Source organism: Notamacropus eugenii, chromosome 2 (assembly GCF_028372415.1).
Source record: "Notamacropus eugenii isolate mMacEug1 chromosome 2, mMacEug1.pri_v2, whole genome shotgun sequence".
Lineage (NCBI taxonomy): Eukaryota > Metazoa > Chordata > Mammalia > Diprotodontia > Macropodidae > Notamacropus > Notamacropus eugenii.
In genome coordinates, this window is record NC_092873.1 from 58,866,321 (window position 1) to 58,880,394 (window position 14,074).

The 14,074-nt window shown below is 45.2% G+C and overlaps 1 protein-coding gene across 1 annotated transcript in view; it reads right to left on the minus strand.

Annotated features, from left to right (window-relative positions):
• PSMD1 (proteasome 26S subunit, non-ATPase 1) overlaps positions 1–14,074 on the minus strand; it is a 116,147-nt gene that overhangs the window by 80,310 nt on the left and 21,763 nt on the right. The window contains exons 6-14 of the mRNA XM_072640498.1: positions 13,315–13,458; positions 12,058–12,284; positions 11,064–11,124; positions 8,244–8,372; positions 6,260–6,348; positions 5,537–5,615; positions 2,810–2,983; positions 1,890–2,001; positions 686–882 (exon numbers count right to left, since the gene is read on the minus strand). Coding sequence (XP_072496599.1) covers positions 686–882; positions 1,890–2,001; positions 2,810–2,983; positions 5,537–5,615; positions 6,260–6,348; positions 8,244–8,372; positions 11,064–11,124; positions 12,058–12,284; positions 13,315–13,458 — 1,212 coding nt within the window. The remainder of the gene's footprint in view (positions 1–685; positions 883–1,889; positions 2,002–2,809; positions 2,984–5,536; positions 5,616–6,259; positions 6,349–8,243; positions 8,373–11,063; positions 11,125–12,057; positions 12,285–13,314; positions 13,459–14,074) is intronic.

Genomic DNA, 14,074 nt, shown 5'->3' on the forward strand with positions numbered 1-14,074 from the left:
TGTAAGGGCAAGAAAGGTGTCAATGAAGCAGCAAAATCTTTTTACATGAAAACAAGAGAGAATGGCTGCTGTTGGTGAATCGCCTAAAAGCTGAGCTCATCCAGTCCTCCACATGAACGTCACCAAAGGTCATGTGATGAGAACAGAGCCAGCTAGCAGCCAGAAGCTGGGTGGGGTCACAGTCAGAGCTGACGGGTGTGCTGCTTAGGTTTGCTGAACTGCTTTTGCCTCTACTTTATTTTCTGATATACAGGATGGATTTCTGGGAAGGGGAGAAGGAACATAATAAGAAATAGAGAGGATGGAAAAAATACCAGTAAAATTAAAATTTTATTTTTCAAAAGGTACACCCCCCTCCTCCCTTAGACCAATTTGTGGACTCCCTAGAAAACCTTCATGAGGCAACACATTTGGAAGTCACTGATTCTCTCCCCTCTATCCAAATCAATTCCTAGATTTTTACAAAGGAGTCATGCAAGCAAATGTGTGTTATTAAGCACCAACTATATGCCATGCTGTGTACTAAGACCTTTACAAAACCAGTCTCATTTGATTTGGACTGATTTGGAGGGAAGATGAGTGCAGCAGTAAATGGAGAATAAGCTGGGGAGTGGGAGGGAAGAGGAATCAGTGAAGCAGGAAAAGCCTGTGAGCCATGACTACACTGACTTAACGATGCTCTCACCTTATCCCGGCACAGAGACTCAATGAGGGCGTCGGCTTCCTCCATCCTCCCGTACATTACCAAAGCGATGCCAACAGCAAGGCCCCGTAAAATCTTCTCATGCTGGGTTTCCTGGGCATAGCCAACCATGTCCTCAATAGCTTGGGCATTTTTAGAACCCAACATAACCAAGCCCAGGGCAAGGCCAGCTGCTTCTCCTGGACATCAAGAAGCAATCTGTTAGTAACTGACATTTAAGAGCGGGTATTCTTTATGCCAAATAAACAGCATCACAGGTGACTGGAGATGAAAGGTATCGCTACAAAGCAGGAAGAAACAGCAACGTCACCTTTAGGGGTTGGCACTGTGTTTTCCAACATTCTGCTACAAAGAAAAGGACTGAACTATCTGTCTCCAATAAAGCACTCTCTGTAGTTGATGCTCAAGTCTGGCAAGCTCATCTTTTCATTTTAAATCTGACCCTAAGGTTTGGGGAGTTCCAAATCCTACAGTTTTCTGAGTAGGGAGGACTGAACTATTTTCAAAATTCTCTCCTTTTGGCCAAACATGAGAGAAAGTGTCCCAAGAGACATCCTGACAGTAATATCCCATCTTGTCCTGTCCCGGCGCATCCCATCCCAGCTGGCCAGTAAACACACAGGCCTCAACTACTTTAGACAGAGAAGGGGGATCCCCTTCCTCTTCCAATACAAATAGAATGGGAAAAGTCAATCTAAAGGTCACTTTGATGTTACATTTCTGTACAAGAGGAGTAAATTAAGACAGTTATTTCTTAATCTGGAGGAGTTTGTATAGCAAAACGCAGGCCCCATTCCTGCTTCCTACATGGTGATTGTGTAGATTATCACCTGCAGTGCACCAGACAGCGCCACGCTGCTGAGAAGGTGCCAGTCTTGCACTGGTGAGTACCTGGTGGTTGCCCAGAGATCCTAACGCCAATGAAATGACGGCCTTGACTGCAAAAGAAATTGCTGGCCTCCGAGCAGGGTGTGGGTGCACGCTGCAGAGCCAGGCAGCAGTGGGCTGGGAAGGCCTGGGGACCCTTCTCTGAGCCCTACAACACTGCACAGGAAACCAATTATGATGAAATGCAGTGATCCAAAGAAGAAAAGTTTCAAGATTGAAGGCCCCTTCCAATCTATTCCAGGGGCTGTGTACCTGCCTAAGATCCCCAGCTCTGCCACCTTTGAGAGAAATACGTCACCTGTCACGGCATCATCCTGGTACAGGTTTGTTTTCAGCAGATCGTAGACATCCTGGCGGGCAGTACCCATGGCAGCCAATCCGAGGCCCAAGCTGCCACCATGCCGGACAATCTAGGGAAAGAACAGGCTCTATTCATAATGGGCCCTCCTCATCCAACCTTGGGAAGATTACTGCCATTAAAAACAAATAGCCCATGCCGCAAGACAGACAGACAGACAAGCAGCTGGAAGGAAGTTAGACTATTGGGGTCTAATTGGTACAGGTAGCTTCCCTTCTTGACATGGTTCTGAGGGAAGAGCCTCTGACCAAAAGGGAATCACAGGCCAAGTGGCTAAAAGCTGCATATGGGTAACTTGGTGGCACCAGAAATGGAGTGTTTAGCTGGGAAGCCCTGAGATCAAATCCACTTCAGACACTTCTTAGCTGTCTGACCCTGGGCAAGTCATTTTACTACTGCCTGCTGCAGTTTCCTCACATATGAAGAGGTGCTAATAGCAGTATCTACCTACTAGGGTGAGATCAAGGGACTTGTCTGGGGTCACAGAGCCAGTGTGTGGCAAAGGCTGGACTTGAATTCAGGTTCTCCTGGCTGAGGTCAGCACTCAAGCCAATGCACTACACTGCCCACTGCTGTGTATGTACATATGCATGTATGTGCACGTACATGCACGTATACCCATACACACACACACACACACACACACACACACACACACACGTTTTTAAACTACCTGATGCCTTGTTTTGATGGTTAAAGAAATGAGAAATGAACTTTTGAAGGAGAGACAAAGATAGCCAGGATCATTTTTTACAATGACACGAGTAAGGAATTTATCCTTTTCTGTGCACTTAAAAAATTCCACATGCTAAGACCAGTTCACAAGCCAGTTGCTATTCCCTTGACATTCAAGTGCTCACATCATTGCTGGCATTCTTGAGCTGGTTAAGCAAATAATCAATGATGTCTCCACCATGATTGGCATGAATGAGACCCAGTGCGTAGAGACCTCCACCTTCCTGATAGGCTGAGCCTGGAGAGGTATCCTTGGGGAGATAGGTTGCCATTAATTGTAACGCTTCCTTCTCATGACCCTGTAAATTAAACAACAAAAGTGTTACGGAGAAAACCATCTCATTTTACTGTGTTCCTACTATTACTGTCCGGCAGAATGATTTATTTCTAGAGAAGGTGGCCCTTCCGTTAACTTAACAAAGCCTTATTAAGCACCATGCCCTATGTGTAAGCATACTGTACTCCAGTCAAAAGCAAACAAAGACAAAGAGGACACACTCCTCTCCCTCGAAGACATTAAAACCTGAAAGGGGGGCTAAGATATATACTTAGATTTGGGGTTCTGGAGGGGAAGAAAGAAGGAAAGACCTGTGCCTTCACTGGTGCAGGGAACTCCTGGGTAAACACCTCCCCTGCAACTTCTAGTCTCCTGGGAGTCGTCTGTTTGCCCAGGGTCACACGTCCAGGCTGGCTGTGCCATCTGCTGTGTCCTGTGCCTTTCACTCAGATGTACAGAATACAGATGAAGCCTACTTAAAGTGCATGAGAGGGACATGAAATGCTCTGAGATCCAATATGAGGTCTTTTCACTAAAGTGGAGATCAAAATCTAAATTTCCTTCTTCATCACTTTTCTCTACAAATAAAGATGGGAGTTTTTTCAGGGAGACTCATGAAGTCCTGATGGTGCCTAGAACACCACATGAAATAGTTTTTGTTTACTAGTTAGATAGTTTTTGTTTTACTACTTCCTCAAACCTTTACATTAAGCCAATTTTCTCATCTGGACCCAGCTTTGGGGGAAGGAAAGAGCCACCATTTCCTTGAGGAAAGGAAATCTCCTGAGAATTTTCCTTTTTGCTCTGATGCTTTATCTGTTACCTTATCCCCCATTCAGGCCCAAAGAGTTTCAATACAGTGCTTGGGAACAAAAAAAAAGATTTGAGGTGGACTGGCATCCAGTGATGACAATAAAAAAGCAAAAGCTGAAAATCCTCTCAAAAGAAGAAGAGATATACAGACAAGAGGATGAAGCTCAGGGCTGAGCACCTCAGGGTTATTAAGGCATCATCATCAATTGTATAGTTCTCAATTCTGATATAGAAGTTAACATAGAAGTTAAGCGTTAAGATAAAGATTTTCCTGGCCCAGAATGTGAGGAGGAATTTCCACCTGTTGACACCGGGTAACATTCTCCAAATGGATGTTTCCTCTCTTGACCCTTCAAAAGTGGGGAGGTAGAATAACAGTAAATACTCATATTTAGAGGAAGTCAAGACACTGTAATTCAGGGCCCCTGCTTCCTGGCTAATCTGAGGAAAAGTCGTAAGATGGCCATCAAACAGCCATCTCTGACAGTTAATTTCCTGGTCTTTTTAAGCACCCACTCAGAGCAGGGTATCCTGTCAGAGGCAGCAAGAGCAGTAGCAGTGGCCTCCAATTCTTCCTCCTGGCAAGAGCCCCAGATCAAGGTCCCTAATGGACTACTGCATTCTCAAGCATGGTTCCTTGCTCACTGCCTAATGTCAGCCTTAGTCTGACATTCAAGGCTCTGTGTTCTGTTATCTTACAAGCCTCCCTTTCACCAACTAAAATATCAACGACCCTCCCCCTAACATATCCAAACGAGCAAGCATTTGTAAAGGGCTTTGTCAAGCTCAGAGCTCTACAGAGATGGCAGCTAGTACCACTGTTCTCTCTCATGCTGCTGCCCAGTGAAATCTTCCCTTTCCTTCAAGGCCATCACCCCCACAATGGAGCTTCCTGGATGCCTACGACTAGATACAATCTCTCTCTGCCTCCCAAGGGATGCACTCCTAATACACAAAGCTGGGTAACCTTTGGCTGCACCCCAAAGGGGCATTCACGATGCCTCCTCACAATGTGCACACAGGTCCCCTAAGGAGGAGAAGAATCCTGCTCTTCTGGGGAGTTTGGCTGGAGGACATGCACCCTGTGGCTCGGGGACTCGGAAGCAATCTTGCAATCCCACAGAGTCTGGCAAGGGGAGAAATATTCCTGGTCTGGGATCTGTCCCAAGACAACAGTCAAGCTCCCAGACGTGGAGGCTGCCAACCAGAGATCGATGAAACCTGGGCTGCTCCTAACACTGCCTTTGGGAGATGAAATTGAGTGGCTTAGCTTTCAGTGTCACTGGGCATCTTGTGCACACTCAGGAGATGGAAAGAGCAGAAGAGGCAGGCTATTTACCAGCTAAGACAAAGGATGGTGCAAAGTTGAGAAAGGACATAGCATGGGAGTTCTCTTAGGGTGAGGATTTCCAAATTCTTGTCTTTGTTTCCGAGCCCCTGGTTGGATGCCTCGCATACAGTAGGCACTTAATGCATGTTTGTTTGGGGAACTTAACACAAACCAGATGAAAATATCTCTACCTGGGCAGACTACACTTTCTGATGGATGGCTCTGTGGAAAGAATTAAGGGAAGCTATTTGCTAAGGATCAGAGGCCACTGCCAACAACTGTGGCACCAAGAGGTCTTCTCTGGGGGGCCTTTCCCAGCCAGTAGTGGGTTACAAACTGTGTGGATAACTAACTAAATTAGGCTTCACTCTCATTCTCAAGCACTGAACCTGAAGAACAGCTGCTGGCAACTATTCCCCCGCCTGCAGTTACCTTATGAATTACGCCCAGACTGGCAGTAGCAGTAAACTTCGCCCAGTTTGTGGCTCTGGCAAGCCATTCCAAATTATCTCTGCAAAGAAAGACAAGTCAGTAACGTTGGCTGAAACACAGAGTTCGAGAGATCCATTCATGCTATGCTCAGGGCCAGGAGAAATGACTTGAAAGTGCCTGGAGAAAGTGGCTCCTGGGGTGAGCCCAGTGTGACCAGGGGCACGTTTCTTCCAGATAATCACAAGCCAAGGCCCTGTTCCATGGCCTGCTATTTTTATCCACTGCAATGGGAAGCCAACGATCCATCTACCACTTTGCAAGTTGCAACCATGTGCTCTGGATAGGCACTCAACAATGCAGGCTGTCAGAGCTCCCCTTGGTCATTAGGTCTCCTTGCTGTCTACCATTATGTATTTACTTTACCACCCATCACGTGGCCCTGGAGGCCAAGGTACTGACCTCGAATGGGAATAATTTAGTTCACGCTTCTTGAAGGGTCATGTTTTCATAACACAGAAAACACCAAATGCTTACTCTACAGACAAATTCAAATCCCACCAGGACATAAGAGTCTCCTAATTTACAAGCCTGTCATTCAAATGGGTTTTCAAACATCATACAATAAGCAGCTTTTATTCGCCTCCTTTTTTTTTCCCTCTGTTTTCACTTAGAAAAATAAATACAGCCCAGTCATGTTCACATCAACCCAGCACACATATTTACCTAAGGAACTGGTCACTCGTTGTCCCACAGTGCATGAACGAGTTGGCGATGACTGTGGCTGTGTGACAGACAGAGTTTCGCACCGCATCCTAGAAAAGCAAAGCCAGAGCTTTACTCAGGGCAGTTAACAAACACAAGAGACACATGTAATAAGGGGGAAAGACATTTCTTTGGACAAATGAGTAGCTAGCTTAGAAAACGTGTTCTTTTAATGTCAGGGTTCAGTCCATTAATTACAATGTGAAATCATTGTCCTTTAATTATAAGTGTTTTTAAGGTATGCAAAGCACTTTCCTCGTAACCCTATGAGGTAAAGAGACAGTACATTTATCTTCATGCCCATTTTACAGGTGGGAAAATCGAGGCTCAAATGGATGTGCCACAAAACTGGGCCTGGGTCTTAGGTACCCTGACTGTCCAGACAGCAAACCCCTCTCTAACTCAGAGAAAGATGCACAGTTAGTGACGGTAAGCGGTAATCTTCCGTTTCCAAATAGCTGCCCCATTATCAAAAACATGCGCAAAGCCCCAAACAGGAGACAAAATTTTGGTCCTACGTTAATCTATATTGACTCACAACAAAGTCCCTCAACTTTAGTTAAAGCCAGAGGCTGTACTTCTTGCAAGTGTATTATATTTTTAAACTGTTAAAATATTCAGCTAACTGCACACAACATTACTGGTTTCTTCAGTAATTCTTTGTATCTTATTTCATGTGTTTAAAAATATTGTTTGTAGAAAAGGTCCCAAGGCTTCCCTGGCCCACCCAAGGATGGATGATACAAAGAAGGCAAAGAACTCCTAAGCCTGGAAGACAGCCCAGAAGGTGAAAAAGTAGTTGGCCAAGGCTAATTAGCTGCATATCCTATTGTCCAGGATGGCTGACTGCAATCCATGAAGGGTCACCCAGAAATAAACGATTACGTATTTAGGAGATATCAGGGAGGCACGTGAGGGCCACATGTTAGATACCACAAATCAGTGCCAGGTGAAAGAAGGGAAATGAGCCATCCTATAAGGGCCCAAATATTTAAACACTCTGACCATGATGAATGAATCAGGACAAATACACAGGAGTCCTCAGAGGCAAAAGAATCAACTCTCCAAAAATGAGCCTTGTGTGTATTTTTGTGCATCTTGCAAATGAAGAGAAAATAGTCTCCAGCAAATATGAACAACCAATTATTACTGTGAAGGAACCCAAAGGGATGTCACTCCCAGGGTATGTGGCTGAGAAGCTGGGTTAGGAATGAGTGGCCTGCTTTGAGAAAGGATGATAAATGAAAAAAAAAACCAAAACGAATTAAATTAAGAGACTCTGTAAATGAAAACAGTTCATCCAATTATAGACCGACTGTTTAAATACTGAGCTCCCCTGCTGACTATTTATGTGGTTACTGTGAAACAGTGCAGACAGCAAAAATTAAAGTGAACTTAAGAAACAACTGCCAATGGATAATCAGATATAAAAATAAAACAGTTTCTGAAATCAGAAGATAAATAGGGAAACAACATCATACTTACACCTCTAACTTTCCAAGAATAAGCACTTAACCACATTCAATGTGGAGAACATGACAATTCTGATTTTTAATAACAGTAAGATTTTGTTTCTTTAAATTTTCAGGAATTCCAATTGTCCTCCCACTGCAATCTATTCAAATGAGTGAAGTTTTACTACATTCATTATTAGGGATGATGATAAAGGAGCAAAGTGCTCTACGACAGAAGGTCCATGTTCACGCCATTCTCTGGATATGGCACTTCGTATTTTCATGCTGCAGATTAAGTTTGTAATAAAAAAGGAAATGCTTTTAAAAAGGAACAAGGTAACCCTGACGCCCCCATTCCCACTTGTCTAATATTCATTCATTCCTTTGCTACACAGTAATCTCTGAGCTCAGGAGCGATACACAATATTTAACAAGGACAGACATACACAGAAGAACATGGATTCCAAGGACAATGAGATGACTTTTCCTACCTTTGTATTTTTTAGAATCATGAGGTCTGTATTATTATTTCGTATTAAAAACTGAAGATGTAATTCAATCGCCATTTCACCACTTAAAATTTTAATCATTTTTGATATCTGGTCCTTGGGCTCTGGGTTCTGCAGAAAGAAAATGTATGATCATCAAGACTGTGCCTTCCTCCATGCCCAGGTCTACACAGTACGTTTATGGAAAACCATTCCTAAGACCCCAGCACAGGGGAGAACCACCATGCTGAACCTCAGAGGACATATGGCTCACCCTGCACCTCCTCAGCAACAACGCACATCTCTGCCCCTGGTAACACACCTACAAGGGAGACATCCCAAAGACATCAGAAGCAGGGGGGAAAGACCCATATGAACAGAAATATTCCTAGCACATGTCTGGCCAACAGGGCTTCCTGTGCAGCTCCTGTGCCCCTAACTCCAGAAAAAACTTGAAATTCATACCAGAACAAATAATGATCAAGAAATCCAATAAGCAATTCTGCTACGTGACTCCTTCCATTCCCAGAAATACCCAAAAAATCAATCACAGGCAAGACGAAAGGGGGCTGCTGCCAGACTCCCAGCAGGACACACACTCAGGGGCTTATGTGTTTGGATCACATGAGACCAGGCAGCTTCTACTTGAAATGAGAGGAGAATTTGAAATACAATATTCCAACGCAGGATATAGGTTTACAACCAAGACACAATTATCCTGGAAAACTAAATTTAATCTTATCAGGGTAGGGGTGGAGATGGAATGAATATCCAAGGAAATAAAAGTCTTTCAAGCATTTCTGATGAAAAGAGCAAAGCTGAGTAGGAATTTTTAAATACAAACAAGAATCCAGAAAAACCTAGAAAGGTGAACCATTTGAGCAATTAGCAGGGGAGGCCTGATGATACAGTGCTAACATTGTAATAGGAAAAAAAGATTCCAATGTCCTTTCAGAACTAATATCTTCAAAGTGCATGGAGTGAATTTTATAAGAACAACAGAGGGCCCAGGGTTGGGTCAGGAGTGGGGAGACAGACTGGTTCTGTTTTGAGGGTCTGAAGAGGAGAGAAAAGAGAAAGGGTAAAAAGAGGACAACTCTACACAGAAATGAGGAAGAGGCAGGGAACTTGGCTGTTTCTCAGAACTGGGGTGTGTGAGAAGAGCATACAGACAAAGAAGGAGTGGAAGAGTTCCTGAGGATCAAATGGACCTCATTATGTGAAACAAACAAAGGCGGCTGTGCACACACACTGTAGTTCAGATGATTCAGTTGTTGTGTTCGACTCTTGGTAATCCCATTTGAGATTTTCTTGGCAGAGATACTGGAGCAGTTTGCCATTTCCTTCTCCAGCTCCTCTGATAGATGAGGAAACTGAGGCAAACAGGGTGAAGTACCTTGCCCAGGGTCACACTATTAGGAAGTGTCTGAGGCTGGATTTGCACTCAGGAAGATGAGTCTCCCTGACTCTAGGCCCAGCACTCTATCCACTGCACCACCTGGCTTCCCTGAACATACAAACACACACACAGAGACAATTTTGTGTAGAAATATATCAAACTTAACAGGGGAATAAGCAGGGATTGGAAGAGGCCAAGTGAGAGGGACCAGTCTCTGGTCCAATTTCCTGATCCTGAAGAAGGGATCAAAAGGGATCAAAAGGAGGGACAAAACGAAACCAAGAATTAGACTCTAAGAAGGTGCCACACCTAGGAAATGGCTGAGAAAACGGTGGTACATCTGTCCTTCCAATAAGATATTCCATCTCTAAACAATCTCTGAGTCTCCAAAATGTGTCCCACTCCAAGGAGAGCTGAGTGAACCGATGACCAAAAGCACCGAAGAGCCCCATTTCTGTGAAGCCCCTCTGCGCACCTTTGCCTCCAAGCTGAAAGAGCTCTGGCTGCTCAGCCTACCTCAGATGGGACCTCTCTACTCGGCGGCTCCCAAACTGTCTGACTGCCTCTGGAGACTAGTCTCCCTGGGCAGCCCAATAGCTGTGTTCTGACTTGGGCTACCTTAACAGCTCATCACTCTTCTCTTGCAGATTCTGACTCACTGTGGCACAGCTGGGACTAGTCATCCCGGATAACCATCATTTCTGCTATCCAGATCGATCCAAGCACCTTGGAAGTTCTCAGACTTAGCATCATGCTGCTGCAGTTACACGTGGTTACCTGCCCATCTCCACCTCCTCTAAAGGTTAAGTAGCTCAAAAGAAACATGAGATGTGCAAATTTAGAGCCATCTCCACCCCAAATATTCACATGGAGTATTTGTGCCCAACCTGTGGTACAGCCTTCTGAGCTCAGATTGGTCTGATCAGCCACAGCTGGACACAGCGTAACTGGACTCTACTCTAACATACTGATGTCCTTTGGACCCTCTTTAGGAATGAAGGACAAAGACCAAACCAAGAAGTTAAGTGGACACTTCCATCAGCTTCCAAGGTTTACCTAATCTGGAGAGTGGACCCTGAATGGTGCTAATCAGGAAATAGCCTACACCAAAAAATAAAATCCCCCTCCCTCTCATCCCCCAAATCCCAGCAACATTTCATAGTGTTTCACCACCCTCCCAGAAAGTCATCATTTCCTCCATGTAACTTGTGAATAATGAACAAATCTCTTCTCTGCAACGGCCCAGACCTCAGTCTTGTTGGTGTGTCCAGGATCGTATTGTATATTTATTTTTTAAAAAGTAACCTTCATATAGGCAAGTTATCTAGCTCTTAAGAGATTTACCCATGGCACAGAGGATGGTGGATATTTTTATAAATAATGACCTTTGCATCCAGCTTATCTTCTCAGAAAAAAATACTCACGACTTCTGGGGACTTGGCAGCAAACGTGTGGCCTGTCTTCTCGTCTGTTTCCATACTCTCACTGAAATAAAGAACAGAATACAAGTCATTCATCAGAGAATCAGACAAGCAAAAAGCTAAGAAAGAAAGACAGAAAGTCACACTGCCGAGTGTCCGTGACACAATCCTAAAGAAACAGACTCGACTGCCTGGATCACTGAGGACGATGGGAAGCAACACTGAGTCATTAGGGCAGAGCAGATGAGAGCTCCAGGATTCTCTATGATAAAATTGTGGGAAGTTTGGGAATCTTATGATAGAAAAGTGCTTGAAGGCTACAGGGAAGAGAATACAATGAAGTCACAGTAACTAATGGAGGCTCAGCTTCACTTTTTAAGAGTTTATAAGACACTTAACTCCCTTATTATTACACCCACTCTAAGGATTAGGAGACCAAAGGTCAGAGGCTGGCTGGCCCAGCCAGAATCACAGAGTCAGCCAAGGCTTTTGAACAAAAAATTGTAATAGCCCTCACAAATTTAAACAATGGCAACAGGAAGAAAAGGAAGAGATAAGAATAGCCTGGGAAAGAAATGCAGAGATTTACAATGGGAAATGCAGCCACTAGCTACAGAAACCTTTCTTCATGTGGCTGACCATCACCAGGACTGCCTCCCCACCTTGGCGAGAGGTTTAGTTCTGACTGTGTGACCCTGGCTACGTCCCTCTGCCTCTCCAATCCTCAGTGGACTCATCTGTCAAGTCAGTGACTCAGTCTGGATGAGCCCTAAGTTCTGTTTGGCCTGCCAGAACCAGGCTTCTGGAAGCACAGCTCAGGCCTCCTATTGGCCCATCCTATCCACAGCCCCCGTGATGCTTTCTCTGGGACATGGCAAGAAAGGGTCTGGACCACACCATGGCCGCATCAGTAAGACAAAGCAGCGCAGAGAGTGGCCTCCAGCACCTAATTGGCACCCCTTGATTAGAGAGAGTAGGCCTAGAGACCCATTCGCACCTCTCCTTCTCAGTTCCAGGCACAGTGCCTGTGTTGGTTGAGCCGGGCACAGAAGCAATGGGTGTGCCCACGGTTCGGAGGTTCTGGATTACAGAGGACAGGAACTGCTGGCTGGCGCTCTCGTACAGGTCAAAGCAGATCTGATAGGCCATGAGGAGGTTGTCCTCTTTGACCAGCTTCTCCAAGATATCACTCACAGCCTGAGGATCATCTAAGAAAATCAAGCACTAAAATGGCAGAAAGAAAAGAAACGAGAAACATAAGATGATAAAAGCAAGCTGGAGGCATGGGCTAACAAAAGCTGTACCCCAAGCCTACTCTGTGGGGAAGTCTTGCCCTTGGTCCTGCCTGAAGGCCCCGAAGCTGGGGCAGGGGGAGGCCTTGAGCTTCTGAAAACATCCAGTCCTTCTTCTACCTAACAGTGTTGGTGCACTGGAGTGCTGACAGAGCTGATCTGGGGCTCAGAAAGTTCCTTGGAGCCAACCTAGCTCACAGCCTTAGCAAAGCCACTCTGCCTCTCAAGGGCATGAGGACTCTAGGACTGGATGCTTCAGAGAAGGAGTCAACTCTTGACTCTGCCTCTGTCTTCATACCCAATGAAGCAACCCAAGAGCTGACAGTGTCCAAGGGCCCTCCAAGACAGTGTCTTTTAAGAACCCGTTAAAAGGAAGCTGTGCCTTTAAAGAGATAGGGAGTGTCCAAAAAGCCTTCTTTCCTGACTCCACCTATGGGGCAGCTGCTAGCCTGCGGTTATCTTTAACCTCCCACTCTGGCACCAGCACCACCTAAATGACCAACCTGTCACTCTACTCAAACAAGGCTTTCTGTGGTGGCCCAGCTACCATGCTCCACCTCCCCCTCTGCCATCAAACGTAGATGCCATTCTCCTCATATGCAAACCTGGACCCACTGAGCTTTAAATTCCTAGACAGACCACCCGAGCACCCCCTAACTGTCTGTTCTAAGAGAAGAGCCCACTTTTCTTGAATGTGGAGGCAACTCTGTGCAATGAGCTATAATGGCAGACAAGCAAATGTGCCTAGTGCTTATGAAGGTCACAAAAAAGTCAATTGCTATAGTCAAAGCGGGCAGACAGCCCTCTTACAGAACCAGATGGGATGTTTCCATTTTCTGATGGCCAGTGTGCCCATAAACAATCATCCGGGAATTAGCGATGTCTAATCACAAGCACTGTTAAAGGTCAAAGGCCATTTGTTGGCAGATATGACCGGACCGGCGAATAGGGAAGATCATTACCTGGCAAACGTTGATGAAGTCGGGCTTCTCCAAATTCATGTAAATTTTAACCAGAACCCTCAGCACTCTATTACGGAACTGCTTATTCTGCATCAGAGACATGCAGAGCTTGAGGCTGTAAGCCAGCATCCCAGGGACATCATTCTGAAAGACACCATTGAAATCCTGAATCTTGAATCTGCATGTGGCTACCAGTGAATAAAGTTTACTTTGAACTAGATCAAGCAATCTGATCTTAGATATAGGAATTCTCTGGCAAGGTAAAGTAGATGAGCTTTTTGACCTACTTTCCTGCTTTAAACACCAAAAGTTTCATTAACTCATTATAAAATGTAAGTCTTCCCAAAATAAACTTTACAACTCCTTGCATCATGAACATAGTTTTCTTTGTGATTCAGAGATTCCATCGTGTGCCCCATGACTGAATGGTGGTGCCATTTGACACTGCTGCCACTCACAGGGCTTCTCAGGGTGGGCAGGGACAGAGGATGAAAAACCTATGGGCTTTTCCTTTCCTTCTGCTGTCTTCTGTGGGCTAGAGAGAGTATGGCTACCAAGAACCAAGAAGCCTCTTAGTTGTTCTGACAAAGGTCTGGGGTCTTTAGTGGACGAGTTCCATGAGGCCATAGCCCTCACGGGGAACAGCCAACCCCATGGCCATCATGGGAGTCAAAGGCTCAAATGCTGGTCTTAACGCTCTTGGCTATGGGATCCTGGGTCACTCCTCTGGCCCCTTCCACTCTTGGGAGACTCTTCTAGT